The sequence below is a fragment of the Uloborus diversus genome, chromosome 10 (genome assembly GCF_026930045.1).
Source record: "Uloborus diversus isolate 005 chromosome 10, Udiv.v.3.1, whole genome shotgun sequence".
Classification (NCBI taxonomy): Eukaryota; Metazoa; Arthropoda; class Arachnida; order Araneae; family Uloboridae; genus Uloborus; species Uloborus diversus.
Genome location: NC_072740.1, coordinates 128602213 through 128623907, shown reverse-complemented (window position 1 = coordinate 128623907; position 21695 = coordinate 128602213). Strand labels below are relative to the sequence as shown.

The 21695-nt window shown below is 33.5% G+C and overlaps 1 protein-coding gene across 1 annotated transcript in view; it reads left to right on the top strand.

Annotated features, from left to right (window-relative positions):
- LOC129230973 (uncharacterized) overlaps positions 1 to 21695 on the top strand; it is a 141509-nt gene that overhangs the window by 49928 nt on the left and 69886 nt on the right. The window contains exon 2 of the mRNA XM_054865211.1: positions 14924 to 16181. Coding sequence (XP_054721186.1) covers positions 14951 to 16181 — 1231 coding nt within the window. The 5' untranslated portion in view covers positions 14924 to 14950. The remainder of the gene's footprint in view (positions 1 to 14923; positions 16182 to 21695) is intronic.

Here is a 21695-nt window from a genome sequence, read left to right as displayed (position 1 = left end):
TTATTACACTATTTGTGTGGTTCCCTGGTTAGGACTCTTCGTTAAAACAATTTTTTCGCTATAACGGTTGTTGCTAAAACGGAATTTGACAGTCGTTTAAAAAATGGCTGAAAATGAATGATTAAGTTAACTAATCTGCGGAATGGATTATGACCAATGGTGTCATTTGGTGAGAGAGACAAATTTGAAATTCCCGAGCAGAAACTAATTATCCCAACCCAGTAAGATGATTTCCGTTCCGAGCGAACGGAACATGTTCACTTCACAGCAGCATCGTTAACGTGAGATTGTCAGTCGGCAATGCGTGACCTTCAGTAGTCACGCTTCGTCAACTCACGCACACGCATACTCCAGGGGATCCCCAAGCTCTAGCCAACAGTGTTGACATTTCGTCCGATGGAGACATGTCACCCAGTGCTAAGTCTGTAGTTGCGTAACACCGCGTGGTAAGAGATGAATTCGGGTGACTGCTTGCCAAGTTCTTTCAAAGATGATTCTACAACGGATCATTGCTTCAAGACTGATCGCTTGTGACTTTATTTTATTTCAACACAACAAGGAAAAAACAGAACATTGGGAATTACTGTCCACACTCTTGCTGTACGTAAGTTTGGAATATTTTTAATCACATAAAATCTTGACACAGCAATTACCAATGTATTTGTTAACACTATTAGTGTACTCTAGTTAGAAATATTTGTTTATCAAATTAATGTTTTGAAATTACATTGAGAATTACTGTGCTGTCTATAATTGCTGCACGTACGTTTGGGATACTTTTAATATTTTAAAAGCTTAACGAATACATTCCAAATTACTGTCTACACCAGTGATTTTCATGTGGTCCACGAACAGCTAATGAAATTTAATCTATATCATTTTTTTGTTGTGATTATATTTATTAAAGAGAACGTTTTAATTTATCTCATTTCACCTAATATTTAATTGCAGTGAAAACATCATTTCTATCGTATGTGGTTCGCTTAGATTCAGAAGGATACCAAGCGGTTCTTAGCAGTGATGAAAACCACTGGTCTACATTATTAGTGCACATAAGCTTGAAGTAATTTGATCACTGAATAATTTTACTAATGCATTAGGAATTACTGTCTACACTATTGGTTTGCGTACGTTTAAAATGTTTTTAATCATTGAAAAGTTTTACCACATTGGTAATTACTGTCTACACCAGAGGGGCTGCCAAAGTGAGTGCCGCGGCATTCTAGGGTGCCGCAGGGAGAGGTGAAGGGTCGACGATATCAAAGTTCAAGCACATTTTTTATACCTGGGCAAAAGATTCAGTTTGATGCAGTTTTACTTCACCACGGAAAATTAAGTGGGAAAAATGCAATATTTTGACTGATACTTTGTTTAATTACCCCGGAACAAAATGCAAATCTGATAAATTCACCGCATAAAATAAGACGAAAGAAAAAGAAACGTTTTAATTGTTAGAGTGAGTTTGATGCTTTGACAAGATTTCTTAAATACTAGGCTTCAAAGTGTTCAGTCTCAAATGGTTTTATTGATTTCGAACCCAGTTTTTTTTTTTTTTTTTTCCAATTTATGTAAAATAAATATTTTCTGTAATCTTTGTTTGCTTGGTATACACGCTGATTTGGCAATCCAAAAATGTATTTTTAAACATTAAAAACGGTGCTTACTTTTTTAAAAATTCCAAAAAACATTTAAACTTTCACTTTTTGAAAAATCATAACACTTTTATTTTGCACAGATTTCCAAATTGTTTCTTGCTAAATGACCACAATAATAATGACTTCTAAAAACATTAGCAGTCATCTGCTGAAGTATTTCACTGAATATATTTTGCACTCAACTGCTCAACTACGTCAAAAACAAAGAAAATGTGGTAATTTTTTAAATATTCTAAAAATTTTGATAGTTTATAAAATTCCTAATTGATACATTATTTCTTTAATTATTCTTTATTACTAATGTTCTTCCGTGGGTAGGTAAAGGTCAGAAACTGCAAGTTTTTCATTTTTTTTGCATTTTGGTCACATATTTATTGTATGTTAGTTTCATTGTACAAGCTTGCTTATTTGGTTTCCGCTGAAAAAAGAGCGCGAAAAAACATCTAATTCTAACATTTCCCTTGTGTTATAGTATTTGAATCCAAAACTCGTTTCTTCAAATATCTCGAAAACTCATTTCTGCAGGTACTGCTCTTTGCCTGCCGTCGTTAACATTACATTACAGCTGTATCTGTAGCAGGAAATATCTAAAATTCAAAAACACACGTGGATAAAAAATGTGTACTGTGAAAAAGCACTTGAAAGTTTTGCTTTTGGTCACTCAGCTTGGTGTGATCTAAAACCACTCATATTTTTTAAATATTAATTTTTCGTTTGTTTGAAGTAGTTTAACGTTTTAAAGTAAACAATAAAATAAGTTTGACAGTTAGTTATTTTTAGGCTGCCTTAACTTAAAAATCTTCTGTCCTCATTACTGGTATTCTGTTACAAACAAAATTGCATGTGACAATTCCAATGGATATTCAATACAGAAGCAAATAACCGAAGAAAGTGGTTTCTTTTTAACTAATTTATTTTCTGGAAGGGGGAGGGGGAGTGGAGGGATAAAGAGAGAAGACGCCCCAACTTTAAATCAAACTTTTAAGACTTAATTTGAGAGATTTCATTTTTCTGCCATGTAAAATCTTACATAATTTTTTCTATAAAATAAGAATATAAGTACATAAATAAAAAATGTGTTTGGAGTTCTATACCACTTACAGAATGTCTAAATTTTACTGATAACTGACTTATGTGGCATTTTGGCTCGTGGACCCTTATTTGAATCTCATGTCACCCCAGTGTTTTTTCTTTCATTGAAATGGTCCCCATGCAGATTCTGTGGACCCCTGGGAGTCTCTTTGGACCACTTTGGAAACGACTGATTTAACACATTTAAGTTGGATGCTTTGTTTTTAAATTTTTTATATTTTCAAAACAGAGTTGTGACTCTGGCTAAATAATTAACTTTTGTCAGTACCAACAATCTAAATGTAAAGGAACCGTATTACACCATTCAAGTTACACTAAGCAACAAAGAAGAAACGCTCTTTTAGGGGAATGTAAAGATGAAATTTGATGCGACTTTAGAGTCCCGGTGGTCAGGAGAGAGTTTTATTACTAAAAAGAGTGGGCTGTTGAAAATTTATTTGACAGAAATTTGTCTTTCATTTATTTATTTATTTATTTTATTGTTATTCAGTTATTAAGGATCATTGGTGATTTTAATGTTCTCGGTGATTTAAACATAAAACAGTTTTAACTTCAAATGAATTCAAAAGAAAAAAAATATTTAAACTCATTGTGAGTATTCAAGTGACTCTCGGCATGAAAGCTTCAAATGTGAACGATGAACTGCCATTAAAATAATAATAATAATAAATGAAGTATTGAATGTGTAAATGAAAGCGATGATTTTGATAAAATTGACCGTTTTTTTTTCGTTTTCTTAGAAAAGCCAATTACTAAGACAATATCTATGGTAATGCAAAGATAGCGCTTAGAGAAGCCAATTAAGACTATCTATGGTGAAGGATTTGATGCGTAGCTCAATAAAACTAATTGAGAAACGCAGAGAATTTCGTCGGAAGGAGAGAGTTTAGATACGCTCAAATGATTTCCTTCAAACTTTCTAAACTAGAAGAAAACATATGAAAATTACGTTTGCAGAAAAGAGATATAAATAAGTGCGAGATGATTTGTATTGATATGTGTTTAAAAAAAGTTTAAAAAAACTAAATGAACACTCAGCGAAAGAAAAAAATGGGGGAGGGAACTTGGGTATGCGGGATAATTTGGGTATGTTATATTTGAAAACTAATCATAAACATCATCCTTACCTATGAGCATATGCTGAAACATTTTGTCAGCACCATAATTGAAACTGATAAAAAATAAATTATAAGCTTTTTGGAGATGGCAATACAAGGCAAACCAACTACTTCTAAATAATGCTGCTGATTAACCTGCTGCTATATGTTTTCCAAATTTAAGTATGTAGACATTACTTGAGTTTACTTTAATTTGTCATTGAATTGAAACATTCATCATAATTAGTTTTCGTCTAATGATTTAAATCATGGAGAAATTTGAGTATACATTACATTTTACTTATCAGGAGGATAAATAATAATTTTATTGGACTACAGAAATCGGCATTTATGTGCATCCTCTTTACTCCAGGTTATACATGCTAAAAATGAGTTGGAAGATTGTTCAAATTTGCGTAAATGTTCTGTACCAAAAAAAAATACTTCCCGTCAAAAAACGGTTTGTCATTTTGTGCCGTTTTTGCAGCATTTTCAGTCTAAAATCCTTATCAAAATTAGTATTCATTCTATTCCCATTATTTCTATTGTACCTCTATTCAACTTAAGTTTGAAAACATTGAGTAAGATTGTTAGTAAAACCATACTTTTCTCTCTAACCATTACTATACCCAAAGTCTCCCACCCACGGGGTAATTTCGGCATAGTAAACTTATGTTTATCATTAATATGCAAATGGGTCTATTAACATGAAATTTGAAGAAAACTATTCTAGAAAGTTCCAATGCTAAGTTCAAAAAGAAAAAATAATAATAAAAACATAACATTTTTTTACAAGACTAGAAAGTTCAATTTAGTCATTTTTATATCCAAACTCCCCCCTCCCCCAGATACGAAGGGATTTATCGTCAGCAAAACAATAAAGAATTAAATAATGAAATAAAAATAAACTAAAATGAAAAGAATGAATAAGAGGCGAAAATGTTTATCGTCTGCAAAACGAAATACATTGAGAACTAAAAATTTTAATTTCATGAATTTCATTTTTCATGCTGCAGTGAATCACGTGACTTGCTACCTCTCAATCGCAAAGGTAACAAATTGTTAAAAAATAAGACATTTGCTTATTTTTAAAACTTGCCTAGTATTTAGATATTTTTAATGTTTGTATTTTCACGAAAATGAATAACAGATTAATAATACAAGTTAGAAATGTACAACTGTACTCTAAATATGAAAACTGCATACTATGCAGATTTTACTAGATTTCTGTTATAAATTTCAAACTGTTGAATAATTTAGGCAATGGTGCAATATATAATTTGAAGCGTGTAACTGCAAAAGTAGATATCTTTAGTTCAAATTTATCCGCAAATGCATTTTTCTCGGGTTTTTTATTGCAATACTTAGGTAGGCCAACCACTTCAGGCAGTCAGAGAATTTCAAAAAGGCCTCTTTAATGGTTTAACAAAACAGTAAAAGTTATTTTAATTCTCATTTTTTTGTAGCGACAGATGTGACTTTTTCCTAAAAACATTTTCTAGAGATGCCTGCTTTTGCAGTCATAGGCTTCATTTAAAGAAGGTTATTTCAATTCTTCATTTAGTGAAAAGAAAAAAAAGGTACATAAAAGAAAATAGTCGGACACGATCTTTAATAACTATAAAAAGAGAGTGTGTTCAATATGTGTGACTTTTTCCTAAAAACATTTTTTAGAGATGCCTACTTTTGCAGTCATAGGCTTCATTTAAAGTAGGTTATTTCAATTCTTCTTTTAATGAAAAGAAAAAAGGACACATAAAGAGAAATAGTCGGACACGTCCTTCCAAAGTAGGACATTCATTAAGCTAAAATCAGTGCTTATTCTGGATTGATACAAAATCTAATAAAAATATTTCAACATTTTTCATTGACACTCGCATTTTAATGCACAGTTTGAGAGTGGCAAATATTCTAGCAGAACCAGATACAAGTACGATAATGGTAGCTTCACCTTATTCATCGTCATATCCGGTAAAAAACGGAGTATATCTCTATTTATGATTAATGTACAATGGGTGGAGGCATGATAAGTAAGCCATGCAGAAAGAATATTCCGATTTATTTATGACAACAAGAATAGAACGTGAAATGGGGCTTTACCAGTCTGACGGAGCTTCAATAGCGAGCATATACCATCAGCAGGGTAAGAGAAAGAAATACGTGCGTGGAATCGGATTTTGAAAAAGTTTTAATTGGAATTTCATGTATTTGATGTAGATGGATGGGCGTGCAAAAGAGAGTGGAAACGTTTAAAACTTAATTTATAAAAATATACGAGCTGACCTATGGGATAACACACAGGGTCTGATGACTAAATAGGCCAACTAGGCCGTGGCCTAGTTGGCCGTTTCAGCATTATTATTGCAATAACTAGGCCGTGGCCTAGGGCCCCCACTTTTTAGGGGCACCCAAATGGCAACTTTTGATTTTTAACCAATAGCTAAAACTGTTTTTGCCAATGGCTAAAATTGTAATAGTGGACTACACAGGGACCCCGAAAAAACATATGGCTTAGGGTCCTCTTATATCTTAATCGGGTCCTGATAACACATAAAACTCCATATATTCGCCAGGCAGTTGACTACCGGGCGCAATAACTCGCGATCCAATTTAGTTCTAATAAAAATAGATAGTCTAGATTATTATCGCATTTATTTACCGTAGATGATACACCTGTGCAGCATTTTCCTTGCGTAAACCCGGTTTTCTTGTGTAAAGTTATTCTTGGGTATGGAAAAGACAATATAGTAATTTTTTTATTGCATAACTGAATTTTTATTCATTCTCATACTTTTATAAAGTATGTATATTATGAAAATTTGATTCACTTTCATTTTAATATTTTGAAATTCAAAATAAACATGTAACGTGAAATACTGTACAATTTGTTTGTATAATATTTCTTTGACTTTCACCTCCCTCCACTCCCTAGTCATTCCTTTCCCAGTACTGAAATTTAAAATTAAAAAAAAAACTTATATACTGTCTGGTAAGCACAAAAGTCGTATCTGCAGCCGAGCTCAAAATGAGAAACTGTTCATTAAAGTTTTACGCCTCCATACATTCGATTCAGCTTATTTAGAAATTTTTTAAAAATATTTACCATTTACAAATGAATATAAAACATTGTTGTACATACGTAAAATATGTTACAAAGAATCACATCGCGATAATAACTCAATTTTAATAAAAAGTGCAGATACGACTTTAGTGTTTAGCACAGTAGTATACCCGTTCAACCTGCTAGATCTCTGTTTCTGCAACCATTAGTCCTTGATGAATGTTCCATTTGAAACAAAAGGATTAAAATAAGGTGCAGAGTAATGATATTGAAAGTTTAAAGCGAGGGAAAAGAAAATGAGTGCAAAAATACGAAATCTAACTTTTATACGGATCCTAGGTCCCTTAACTTCTATTTAGGGAAATAACTTCCATTGAAAAATAATTCCTACAAAAAATTTGACTTTAGCAAGGCAAATATTCACCTACATATGAAACGCAGCGTTTTGTGATTTAACACCACTTAACACTCGCAGTCAAACACCGTTTGTGGTGAAATAAAACGCTCTCTAGTCTTTTTTCGATAGAAGTAATAATGTGCACACTTAATTGAATTTGCGCTCTTCACCTTCGTGATACAATTAAAATATTATCCTTCCTGTTTTCAAGTTATGGATGCAAAGCTCAAATCAAACACCTACTAAAAGAAGTTGAAGTAAACAAAACTCAGGGATCGAGGGATCGCCCCCAAATGATGTCATGCTTTGAGGGGGATTAGGGATCGTCGCATTGTGACAGTACGTGACTAGGGGAGGAAAGGAGGGGTTCTAAGAAGTGACATCACATATTTTGGTTAAGATAAAAACATTTTTTATAACCAATATGCTTATGAAATATGGTGTGTCATGTGACAATGAAAAGGAGTAAGGTGAAGTGTCATACTTTGTGAGAAAGGGGGAAGGAGGGTAAAATATGTTGAAAAACCTATAAGAAAAGATAACTATAGATATTATTTATAGACAGCTCCTAAGAGTATCTGCGCAAGCGCCGAGTATCATTTTTTAAAATGAAAAGAAATAACTTGTAGATATACCATTTCAAACTAAGCATTTTTTAAATTCTTTTAAAAGGTATGATTCACGCCGAAAGATGTTTTCTTCGCCTTTGAAACAAAACGGAACTTTAAAAGAGGCCATTGACATTTTTGTTTTCTAATATTCAAAGCAAGTGGAGATATTCCCTTTTCAAAATAAAAAATTCAGTTCATTCACATCAATAATGGCCTGTGGAGAAATAAAGGAATTCGACATAATATTTGGTCTACTGAGATTTATTTTCATTCCAACTAACTGGCTTTCGTTGTTTATTTCTTGAATACTTCCTGCAGTTTTTCAAATAGGGAAGCGATCAATCCAATGTCATCCACAGATCTCAAATGATTTATGAATTCTCCATTAATCTTTCAAATTTAAGTTTCTTAAACATTTCATAATGTGCTGCGTTGAACAGTTAAAGGGAAACTGCATCACCTTGCCTTACGCTCTTTCTGATTTTGACTTTATTGCTCATTTTGTAGCTTTAATCTAGCTATTGCTTTTTAATAAATTGTTTCTGTAATGTTGGATATATCCCAAACCAATAATGGAATTCCTTAATGCATTCGTTATGAATGCAAAGAAACATTTGTGAGATCAGCAGTTCAAAACCGGCGCTGCATTTCAGCAAGCCATCTGGATGTGGTTTCCTATTCTTGACGATGATTTCTTCCATAACGGAACTCCAAGTGTTTATTAAAAGATGCAAAAAGAAGGAAATGAATTGGTGCGAGGTCGGGAATGTAAGGAGAGTGATTCAATACCTCCAGGTGCAAAAACCTTTACACACTTCTTGCTTCACTGGCGGGACATGTTTCCGTCAACACAAACATCTTTTGACTGACATTTTGTCCTGTTAGTGGACACCCAGCACCGGTACTGTTTTGTAACTGTGGTCACCTTAGTTATCTTCAGCATGACTTTTATTCATACAACTAGCTGTACCCGACGCGCGTTGCTACGCCAACAAAAAAATACATTATTATACTGATTTTCATGACAATCGGTTGAACGGGGCAGAAGTTGCTACTCTGCAGTGCCACCTGGTGGCGAGTGGCTTCAATGAGCATATTATGCACCTTCTCCGTGGAAAAATACATATATATAGCAATTTTCATAATAATCGGTCCAGGTATCAAGTGAAGCCGTGACTATACTCAAATTTTGTACTCACGCAGTTTGCAAGATCAATCAATCGCTAAAAATATCAAATAGAAAAAGTTTTAAATCCCCCCGTTGCATGAAAAGCCATAAAACAATAAAGAAAGAATTTATTTGTTCAAACTCAAGAAAAATGACTAACTTCTTATCAATGAGATCTTTCACGCGAATTAATTTCTGCAGCCGATAATTTTATTCGTATTTATCCAATGGATTGGAATAAAAAAAAGAACTATCGATCGGATTTTATTCGAACTGGTCTATAAACATTCCCAGTACTAAAAATAACAAACGGTGAAAGTTTCAGCCAAATCTGCCGGGTAGTTTTTGAGTTCATGGATGACATACAAACATTCATTTTTATATATATAGATAAATCTGCACACTAGTTGAAGCTCTTGTTACCTTACTTTTTGAAATCCCTAAGTACATTTATAGAATAGTTTCGTAAGAACTTCAATGACTTCATTCCTCGTTTCTTTTAAAATATCCAGAGTTAATTTGTCCTCTCCTAAACATTTTTCATCTTTCATTATTTTTATTGCCATAGCGACTTCTTCCTCCAACATTACTGATATTGCGTCATACGTATTCGATGTATTCGACGGGGCAGGTAAATTGTAAATGAAAACGAATAAAAACCACACAGTTGCAATTAGATATTCTCATTAATGTGATTGAAGTAATTACATTTTGTGATATTTCATTCTGTGGTTTTGCTCCCTCGGAGAACGAAACCTCAGACAAATTACTCACCAAATTATAAACTACAGAAATTAAGGAAATTTTGATGTTTGACCTCGAACTTTGACCTGTTTTCATTATCTTAATTGTGTTACAGCAACATAACTTAGCATGTTAGACCATAATCTTTTGTACTTTAATACCAAAATGCAAAATTAACAGACATAAATGTAATCAAAATAGCTTTGGGCCAAAATGTGGTAACCCTATTTTTGACTACAAAAACAACTTTTGTCGACCTAAATAAAACCAAAGATCAATAATCGACTAGAAATAATTGTTTTAAATATATTTCAATACGTAGCTAGAATTAATACTAGTTTAAAAAGAAATAAAATTGGTCGAGCATAATTATCCCAGGAATCCGGGTGGATTGACCCTTTTTTCTCTTCATAATAAGAAAAATATTTCTACATTAATATCGAAGTTTCTTTCCACCGAATAGTTTAATAGCTAAACTATATCCAAACAATCATGTTTTTGTTTTCGGATACCACGTGCAATCTAATGCATGCTTACGGAATACAATTGTTCGGGAGTCATTGGTACGGCTTTTTTAAACGAATAGTAGCACTATCCGTCTCTTGCTCCATTAAACTCAAACCAACCAACCAGTAATGGAATCAAAAGAAAAGCACAATACGTGGCTCACTTCAGTGAAAACAAGTAAAAAGTTGTTTTATACGAACAAAAAAGACGGAATGTGTTTTATTTGTTTGTTCTGCATTGACTTTGCGTTACTTTAATTTATAGCTTTTCATTACTTAAATAGTGTGTTACATCATTAATTTTTGAGTTTTGAAAAACAAAATCTTTTAATTTTTCCTTCATAAACTTTTTTTAAAGTTTTTTACACCTTAACATACTAATAAAATCACTTGCAATGACTGAAATTTTTCATTTTAATCCCTTGATATAACAATGGCGTTTGGGAGATGTCATTTATTTCATGTGCCGTAGTAGACGTTTATGTATCTGAGGCGTCCTTCTATTTAAGTGCCATTGTAGACTAACGTCTCCAAGATGTCATTTATTTCATGTGCCGTAGTAGACGTTTATGTATCTGAGGCGTCCTTCTCTTTAAGTGCCATTGTAGACTAACGTCTCCAAGATGTCATTGATTTCATGTGCCGTAGTAGACGTTTATGTATCTGAGGCGTCCTTCTCTTTAAGTGCCATTGTAGACTAACGTCTCCAAGATGTCATTGATTTCATGTGCCGTAGTAGACGTTTATGTATCTGAGGCGTCCTTCTCTTTAAGTGCCATTGTAGACTAACGTCTCCAAGATGTCATTGATTTCATGTGCCGTAGTAGACGTTTATGTATCTGAGGCGTCCTTCTCTTTAAGTGCCATTGTAGACTAACGTCTCCAAGATGTCATTGATTTCATGTGCCGTAGTAGACGTTTATGTATCTGAGGCGTCCTTCTCTTTAAGTGCCATTGTAGACTAACGTCTCCAAGATGTCATTGATTTCATGTGCTATTACAGACTTTTTGATGTCTCCGAGACGTCATTGTATGTCAATGGATTGGTATCTATGTTAGTATTTCGTTTTACTTACATCCCTTTGAATATTTTCTGTTTAGTTTATGGGTTTGCAATAAATGATACCACACTTTTTTTTCCCTACATATTTTACCCCTACCATTGTCCCATACCATATTATATTGCATAAACATATTTTTATTTAAGAAAATGCTTTTATTACACATTTAAATGTGTGTCACATTTCTTGTTATCCCCTTCCTCCTCTTCCGTGTCACAAACTGTCACAATTTCGCAAACCTTTTCTCCTGAAAGAGTGACTTCATTGGTGTACGATATCTTACTGCGTAAGATCTTTTGTGAAAACTTCCAGTGAAATATTTTGTGCCGTGCAAATACATGATAATTTGCTTTCAAAGTTTTAGGATAAATGACTAGTAATGGGCATAGTTTAGGGTTCTTTTTATTTTGGATTGTTAGTTGTACTGTTGCAGTTCTAGCTCATGGATGCAAATAATTCTCACGGCGTTAGAACTTAGATATTGCACTTTTAAAGCTGTGAAATTTTCATTAAGTTTCAACTATGATTTATATATATATTCACATAAATTGAAATACACTTGTTTGACCAGTTATGGTCACACTCGCTTAGTAATGGGCATACTAAAAACTAATCAAGGTCATGCTAGCTAAAGTTAATTATTTTCATTAAATGCCCAAAAGAAGTAGTTAATCATACTAAAACACTTTTTTCCTTACAATATAATCCAATTTCAACTAACCAATACAATTAAATTCCAGCAAAAATATAATTAAAAAATGTATAACCTGACAAATCGCTTTTGAAAAGCTAGTCTGTACAACAAGAACAATAGTAAATAAGTAAAACAAATAGACCTATTCTACTGCTGCATTTCATTTAAAGTCTGCCAAATTTATATATATATATATATATAGCTTATGTTTAATCATAAATTCAAAATGGTTTTAAGTTAGAATGGCCAAAAAATAAATCATGGTCGTACGTGCCCATAACTACAATACTTAACTTTACTTGACTAGTTATAGGCATATCAGCTCGAAAGGATCTTAAATATCTTGATCAGTGGCAAAATATACATACATGATAGATAAAAAGCTAAGAAATGAGTACGTATCAATAAAATTGCGATCTGATTAAAAAAAAAACAGCAATGTCAAGTCTTTAAGAAAGAAACCTTTCAAATACTTAAATGCGAAGAAAATTGAATTTTTTCCTTTGGAACATTTTTTCCAAGCTTAGATAATAGTTACGTTTGGGAAAAAATGTGTGTGTGTGTGGGGGGGGGGTCCTGAAAGGCGTTATTTTGAGAATCCACCGTTTGTATTCCTTGAATATCGATTACAAACTTTATATTGACAATACAAGACAAACCGACCCATTACTGGTTGATTGGCTATAATTAGTCAATAAATAAACTTAGTAGGTTAATGTGGGGCAAAATGAAAGAGCGGGGCAAAGTCAAACGGTCAAATATTTACTGTTTTTAGCGCCACCTATTTGGTAATATTTTTAACTGTGTAGTAGCACATGAAGTCTATCCGAGTTAAGAAAAAAATGCCGCCGAAAAGTAAAGCATATGATAATACAGGCGATTTTCAAAAAATTGATACTCGTTTTTTAGTATTTTGTTGTAAATCAATTTTTTTTTTTAATTTTAAAATGATAAAGTTCTTGTTATTAACATTTTAAATAATAATTAAGACCTTCTAATATTCGATGCGGTATTTATTTAGTTATTATTTAATTTATTTTGTATTTTAAATATTTGTACAATTCGTCTAGTACATGCGGGTTAAAGTGGATGGGGCAAATTGAAATCGTCTATTTTGTTTACTCACTCCATCATTTACTAAATTACTTACGTATTCATTTATTAATTTGTTTACATTTCTTTATAGAGTAATTCACTTATTTATTCATTCACTTATTTTCTTATTCATTTTTTCTTTCAGTAACTCATTTATTTTTCGTCATGAAATTATTTATTTATTAATTATTATTTTATTGTTTAATTATCTTTTTATTTATTCATTGAACCATTTATTTCCTGATTCATTTGATAAAAGATTTTTTATTTGTGAATAAAAAAAAATTCCATTAGAAAAATATTTCATTTTTCACTTTGCCCCAATGAAAAAAAAAGTGAACTTTTCACTCTTTTTTTAAAGCGCAAATTAACTGTCAAAAGTGAAAAATAATTTTTTAATTGAAGTTCTTCTTTTTTTTAATAAAATGTTCTATCTCTGTGTAGTGTAATTTTCAAAACGAATTTCCAATTTGATCATTTTGATTTTAATTATTTCATTTTGCCCCACATTCCCCTACTTCATTAATTTTACATACAGAATACGAATAATGCACAGATGCTGTTGAAATAGTCTCACTTAGAAATTAATTTGTTCTAGGCTTAATGTGTACTTACGTTATCAGCATTAAAGATCTCTAATTGATTAAAAACATTTACTAAATTCAAATGAAGGAATGGAATTTCGCCGTATGCGGTCATAATTGCAATAAAATGACATTTTTCCTTTTATTCAAGATGCGTAACTAAGGAAATTCGGATGAAATATAAAACTCGAATCATCGTTTAGAAGTAAACAAAGTTGAAGCTTTCCTCTTCTTTTGATTGCTTTCTTAAATAATAAACTTTTCCCTTTTGAACTAAGAAAAACTTCAGCCTGAAGGTAAAGAAAAACTAGATGCGTTGTTTGAAAATGAAGAAAAGAAAAAGTAAAAAAAAATCAACATGTTTGTGGACTAGTGTTCTAAGAGTTCATGTTTCATGTTGCCACTAGAGATGAGACGGGCTTAGCCCGGGCCCGAAGCGGGCTCGGGCTCTAAAACCGAAAATAGGTTTCGGGCTCGGGCGGGCTCGGGCTCAAGCACACATATTCAATTGCCAATCTCCATACAAATTCAAAGCAAATAAACATTTTCCCACTGTTAGAAAATGAAAGGAACATTTAAATCAGTTCAATCAATGTCAAATCCCCCCCCTCCCCCCCCAAAAAAAAACATTATTTAAAAAAATTAACGCTTATTTATAATGTTTTTTTTGGCAATTACTATTGCAATAGGTCATACAGTAATGCATTTGAAGTGGAGCATTTTAAGAAAATTTAGAAACTTCTGTTAATGAAGAACATTTGACGTATCATTTTTCATTAACGAAGAGATCATGTCAGACTGTAGAAGGCTTAGTTTTTGATACAAGAAAGTTTCCTTCGGACTCGGGCGGGCTCCGATTTTGGTCCGAGACAATATCATTCGGGCTCGGGCGGGCTCGGTTACAAATTTTCGGGCTCGGGCGGGCCCGGGCTCTCAAAAATGAGCCCGAACTCATCTCTAGTTGCCACCAGAAACTGGTCTGAGCTGCAGTTGTTGAAGTTACATGTGCTTGCTTGTTTATGTTACAATTTTTTTTTTTTTTTTTGCACTATATTACAACAAAGCATTTTTGTGTTACTGTTTTGATCTCTTGATTTCAGGAGAAGCATTGACGTTTCTGAAACTTATATATGGTACATTTTTTATTCTTCCTTTTAGGTAGTCCCATCATGATTGATTGCAAAAATGGCCATTGAAGCTGTAGTTGCACACAGAGACGTTTCATCAACCAGCAAAATATTTCTTCCGGATACAATTGAGGAGCCGGAGCTGAATAGCATCAATTTCCGGCAAAGTTTGAAGTTTTTCCAGGAACAACTCACAAGAAATGGAAATAATTTCCCTACTCCTAGTCCCTTGACCATCAGCGAACACATCAATAGACACCCTAGCAATATCAATGGCTCTCAAAACAAACAACACATTACAGAAACGACGGACGAAAAAGAACCATTTCGCCCTACCCTCAATAACTGCAAGATACAAATTCCAACTGTGGATACTATTTTGGAAAGCGTAAGAGTTTTGAGAGCAATTCAGAAAAGTCAGCAGGAAAGGAATGCAGCATGGGATTTATCGCAAAGCGAATCAAGTCTGAATGACCAGCTTTTAGAATCTATCAAATATTTGAACAATGTCGAAAAGAGTCAGTCATTTGAAATGGTGGAGGAGGAACAAACCTTTATCACGGACAACAGCAATGACGTCAATGAAACGGTGCTTACGAATATTCCAAATAAAACATGCTCGTTTTGGCCGAGCAGCATCCTTCCGAAAGAGCAACTTAATGGTAAATGTGAAAATGAAAATTTAAACGATTCAACTGAGAAAAAACCTCACGAAGATATAAAACACCAAATTTTACTCGAATCTAAAAATGCTAGCGCTTCCTATAAAAGTGGGATGCACAATTCGAAGCCGGTCTTAGAGAAGAATGGTTTCATTTTAGGTAATGGTTTTGAGCAAGATCAGAATACTCTGACAGATGTGCTCAATGGAAGTATAATCGAAGATGTGAACGACAGCTTGCAATCAATAGATAATCGGAAGTATAAAATAACTGATCTTTCGCAAGAAAACTTGAAAGCCCAGTACATTATTGCTTTCGTTACCGAGCCAAGTTCACCAAATCCAAACTGCATCGATATGCAAAGTAATCAGCTTGCTTCAATGCCAAAAATATTCTTATCTAGTTATTCCGGTGAACATAATGTAAAGAAATTAAGTAGTCTCGACGGAGATTCTGGAATAGGAAATCAGCGGAGCCCTATTTCAAGTTGTTCCCCAACAACACAACATAGGAAAGATTCCTGGAGCGATAGCTGCAGTTCATTATATGTATCAGCAGAGTGCAGTCCGTGTCCTTCATTATCAAGTTTATTTGATTCATCGATTGGATTTAACAACTACATGCCTAGTAAGTACATTCATATCTTCTCTTCTGTTTCCTGTATATATGTTTTAAATAACTGATTATTATCTTCCAAGATGTGAGAAACTCTCACGGTACGTGTGTGAGTTTATGCAAAAAAATGCAAGTAATGATCAATCAGCTGCTTAAAACAATGTTAATGAACCACACAAAACGCGAGTTTGGGGTTACAAGAAACTCCATTTTTGATTCAGAAGTCTTGAGCTTATGAATGGAAGAGTATGCAACAAAATGTATTCCAAATGAAGATTCGGATTCGACTTTTGTCGGATACTCATTCATCCATAAGCTCGTGTCTTCCGCAATGAAAGCGGTGTTTCTTGTAACCAGGACTGCGGAGTCGGAGCCTGAATCGGACTGGTTTTGGTGTAAAGGAGTCGGAGTCGAAGGTTTAAAATTTCAAGAGTCGGATTCGGACATTTTCTTGCAAAGTCCGCAACCCTGATAGTGCTTGCTATGTCGGACTTTGGGTTGAAGGAGTCGAAGGCTCTAAAATTTCCAGAGTTAGTCATTTCTACTCTGACTCCTCAGCCCTGTTTGTAACCCTGAAACATTTGTATGCAATTAGTTGTTATGAGTTTTTACTACTTTTTTACTTCATTAACATTTTTATCGATATTTTCGGTATAAAGGTATTGTTTTATTTCACACTGATCGATGTACAATTCTAGCAAGAAAAGAGACTCTTATCGTTATTTCAATAGTATTTCGAGTAAACATCATCGATAACATCTTTAATTTAGAACAATATTAATTTCAGTATGTTGATAAATTTCTGGAATACAAAGCATTTGAACGTTTTCCTTGAGTGTGATTCTACTGCCACATCGTAAACTGTTTTGTCGCTGACTCTCATTGTTAATCAAAAAAATAAATGGATAAAGTATGATTAATAGTTGCTTAGAAAACATTGGTAACTTAAAATATAATTGGGCAATTTATTCTAAAACTACAATTGAAAATACTTTATATAACTATTATTATTTGGTTAACATTGCAAAACAGTTACAAAATCGTCTGCTGTATGGTAATATAATAATACAGACAACGAAAAGTTTGAAATGTTTTATTTTCCCAGGAAGTTGGCTCAGCAGTGCAGCATAGCAAGTAGCAAGTATAGTGCACCTAAGCATTGTTGGCAGAATCAAAAACATCGAATTTGTAAGAAATGGGGAGGGCACTAACTGCAATGACCGAATCAAGATTTCACAGTGTGCTCCTTATTACGGAGTTTGACGCAAATTTTCACTGAAAATGTATTTTCTTTTGTCAACAAACAACGACTCTTCACGAAAAAAACTTATTTCGCTAATGCTTGATAATAATAACCGATGTTTCTCTTGTTTTGTGCTAACAGTTTTGAGGCTCAATATAATAAAGGCAACGAAGTGTTGCATTTTGTTGATAGGTCTATTTCACATAATTGTAAGAAAGTTCTTCGACCTTAAGGTTGAGTGAGGCCTTATCAAACTTCTATATAAATTGAAAAACAAGTTTGGTAAGACTTCATTTGGAATATGTGTAAATGGACTTTTAGCTTTAGATTTTTATGACTAAAAAAATGTATCATGCACAAGTGTTACTTACATTCAAATATGTAAAAATTAAAAGTCAAAGTTTAAAATTCCTCGGTGAAAATGTCACACTAGACAAAAAAAGATGAGTAGATAACAATTTAATTAATAGTGCAAAAATATTAGTATTCATTTATTTTACTTTCCTTCTATGTTATAGCAAAATATTTGCTTCATATGAAGGTGAAAACGCAGCGTTGATCTGTGTAGAAAATTGATTTCAGGTGAATAATCGGAGAAAATAAAAATTAATTAAAATCATTAAGTATAATAAAGCACAATTTTTATGTTTTGCTTCTGATATGCAAGGAAAACTTTTCTATATGCTCCTTTGAAATCACCATTACTCATAATAGACACTTTAAGTAAAACTATCTATTATAAAACATTTGCTTCAAATCCCACAAAGTCACCTTTACTCATTTTCGACACTTTGGCATTGTAATGCATGCTTTTAAAAAATAGTAATTTAATTGTTAACTGGGGAGAAAAAACACTGATTCCGAGTCCAGAAAAACGTACTTTAACAATTCCATTGTACTTGTACTCAGAATATGACGCAAAACGACCTTCATGTGTCAGGATGTTTTTTTAGGATGAAAATGTCTGTAGGTCTTTTCTCCGGTGTGTTTTGATAAAGCAACGCAGTCTCGAGGTGTTAGTCCTGTTTTACACCGTAATAAATTTTCTTTGGGTACATTTATTGTCTAAAAGAGATAGAATTTGAGACCTTCAGCTTCTTTTTTTTTCATGTCGGCACAGTTTCGGTACATTTCGTTTTCAAAATTGTTTTTCTGATTGGAATCTATATCAGGGGTTTCCGACTAGTGGTCCACGAGGCTTCTTGAGAAAATAATTAGCAGCATTAATTTTCATATTAATACGCAAGGAAAATTGTTTTAGAGAAAATCCATATCTGTTACTAATGCGATTGAGGAGGACATCTTTTTTAGTAGTTGCAAACCTCATTTTTTTTCCCCATTGAACTTTTCATATACCTTTGGCCAAGTTTCTCCTTTTTTTTTTTTTTCATTTTATGTTCATTGCAATTTTTCAACCCCCCTCCCTCCCCAGAAATAGGAGTTTAGTTACTGTTATAGTTGAATTGCTTTTTGTTAAAAAGGCGTTAGGCAACCCTATTCGTAGGTTGACAAACGCCCTGTCAACAAAAAGTGATTTAGTTATGGTGCGGCCCACCACTGAACCTTTGGTTTCAGCTGCTGCCCTTGGACAGAATTTAGAAACCTCTGGGCTATAGATTAAAAAAAAGTGGGGGGGGGGGAATACGAAATTAGTCCCTAAATAGCATCTGCCCTCTTGATATGAAAAAATACTTGCTACAAGATTTAGGTTGTCTAAGTAATTAATTTTTGACAGTGCAATTTTCTATTTTGAACCTGAGTATACTGGCTACTATCTCAAGGGGAAATATCAAGTTACGTATTTGGCTTTCTTACGGCACTAACTTGCTTGATACTTCTATGTTGTAGTTATATAAGCTCTAAGCAATAACGTTGAAATGACTAAACATACAAGAATCATTAAATACGGAACTCGTCGCAACAATAGTTATTTACTTTGTGCATGTTTAAGAACATACATTTAAAAGAACTTGAAATGGGTTTATAGCCACAGATTTAGTATAACTAGATGCTCAACACCGTAGCGACAGCCACTGGCCGCCATTGAAAGCGCGAAACTTGATGTAAACGGGCAAAAGCGAAGCATATGTGGATGCAACGCTGTTTGCATCCTATCAAGCTACGGTAAATTTTGGTTCACGCATACGCTTTTCGGAAGCTTAACTGTCTACTAAGAGAGCTCAGTTGTCCATAGAACCGATTTCTCGCTGTCTATCTAGTTAATACTACACCTATTTTTAGAGCATGATTGGATAGATGTGCACAACAGGGACACAGCGGTGGAGGGAGTAAACACCTCTGGTCTCTTGGTATAAGGCATATTGTCAATTCTAGCATGGTATGCAGTTTTTAAATGTGTAAATATTGCTATGATCAAAAATTAGTAATCACTACCGGCCGCATTTCGACAAAAATAATTGAATAACGATTTAAAAGTTATGTCAATCACCACCCAAAAATCACCTCAAAATAAATAGATAAAATAAAATGATAATAATGACATTAAAGTGTGCAAAAGGCATTAAATAATCGGAAAAACCTTTTTCACCAAAATCACGAGGTAGCCTTAGTGAACTAATTTAATCAAATACATTAATGTTTTTAGACATTGGGCGCAGCGAGGGGGATTCAACCTCTCCCTTGTAGAACCCCTGGTTTTAACATTACCGCTCCTAATACGGTAGTTTATATGCATGTTAGGTCGGTTATGACCAAACCCTCCTCCCTCCCGCAGGAAGTCATTCTGGTAGCGTTAGTGACTTATAATTCTTAATTTGAAAACGTTTAAAAATAAAATTAGCGTTTAGCACTTAGGGAAAAATTTAGTTGCCCATTTTTTCAAAAAAAGGGGGGGGGGGCTACGAATAAAATTGATATTACCGGTAACCGGCGATTAAAAATGTGGACACCATTTGTTAATTAAATGTGTTAACTGACGTAATTAATAAAAACGCAGTCAAACTCGTTTATAAAGACCTCAGAGGAGTCGTGATATTTGTTCGTACAACAGAGTGCTCGTAAAAAAAACGATATCGTGAAAAAAAAACTTTAATACTCGTACTTAATTTGCTTTTTCTTATTTATTATTTATTCGTTTTTGTGAATCTCCAAAAAAAATTGTTTTTTTTTTTCTTATACTATTGTCTAAGAGAAATATTCAACGCACAAAAAATTCCATAATTTGCACCCTGAATTCGAAAAAAGTCTGAAGTTTTTCTGCACATCTAATTTCATTGAGTAAGTTGAGAGTTCCAATTCTTCAGATTCATCGCAATCTTATTCCGTTTCATAATTATTTTTCAGCTGCATTTGCTTGAGTTTGAGATATAAAATCCTCAGAAGTGATCACACTGTTATCACTTGTGTTATAACTTTCAATTTTCTAATACTACGTCTCTGCTCCTGAAATTTGAAAAAAAGTGGCCCGCATCATATGTTTTCACGACTTGGGATTCATCACTAACTTTTAGCTGACTTTAGAAAGTTAAAAAGGCTTTTTCAAGAAAAGATAAGCTGAGCTGGAAATCAATAGAAATTTTATGAATCGCAAATAAATTGCTCGCTTTAAGCGAGGTTTGCTCGTTAAAAACAAGTTGTGCTCCTCTAGACTAAACATTATAGGGCATGGCCGTATCCAGAGGGAGGGGGAGGGGAACTCGACACCCCCTTCCCCCGAAACCCGAAATGTTTTGCACCGTAAAAGATTTTTTTTTTTAATTTCTATTGTTGGAAAAGGAAAATAACAAAGATTTTTTTATTTTTAATTTTGTAACTATTAAACGAGTGAAATTGTGAAGACCCTATTTTCACCCCTAGTTTTAAAAATATTGGGCCCCCTTCAGACTCGGGCCCGAGCCAACAGGTGTCCCTTCTCCCCCCCCCCCCTGAGCACGCTCATGCCCTCCTCCCCCTAAAACTCTTATAAAACTTACACTACACCGATTTCGAGCCGGGCCCCTTGTTTCCGATTAGCCTCGAATCTTGTTACCAAGATGTAACTAATTCAGCTCCTTGATGCATCTAGAGTAAAAAATGCAAAAATCTCCCGCGTTTTTGTAGCATATTTTCAAGATAAATTTTCTTGCCATTTATTTAATACCGAATTCAGTATTTTGAAAGTTTTTTCGTTATTGCTTGTTATATCTCACTTCTACTGCATACTGTTAATATCTTAAGCATGAGAAAAAAATGACACTTACTCTACTCTATTTCATTTTCTGCACTACTTGTGAATGAAAAAAAATTGTTTGTTTTGAGAAATATTTCGTTGCATTTACTTGAAG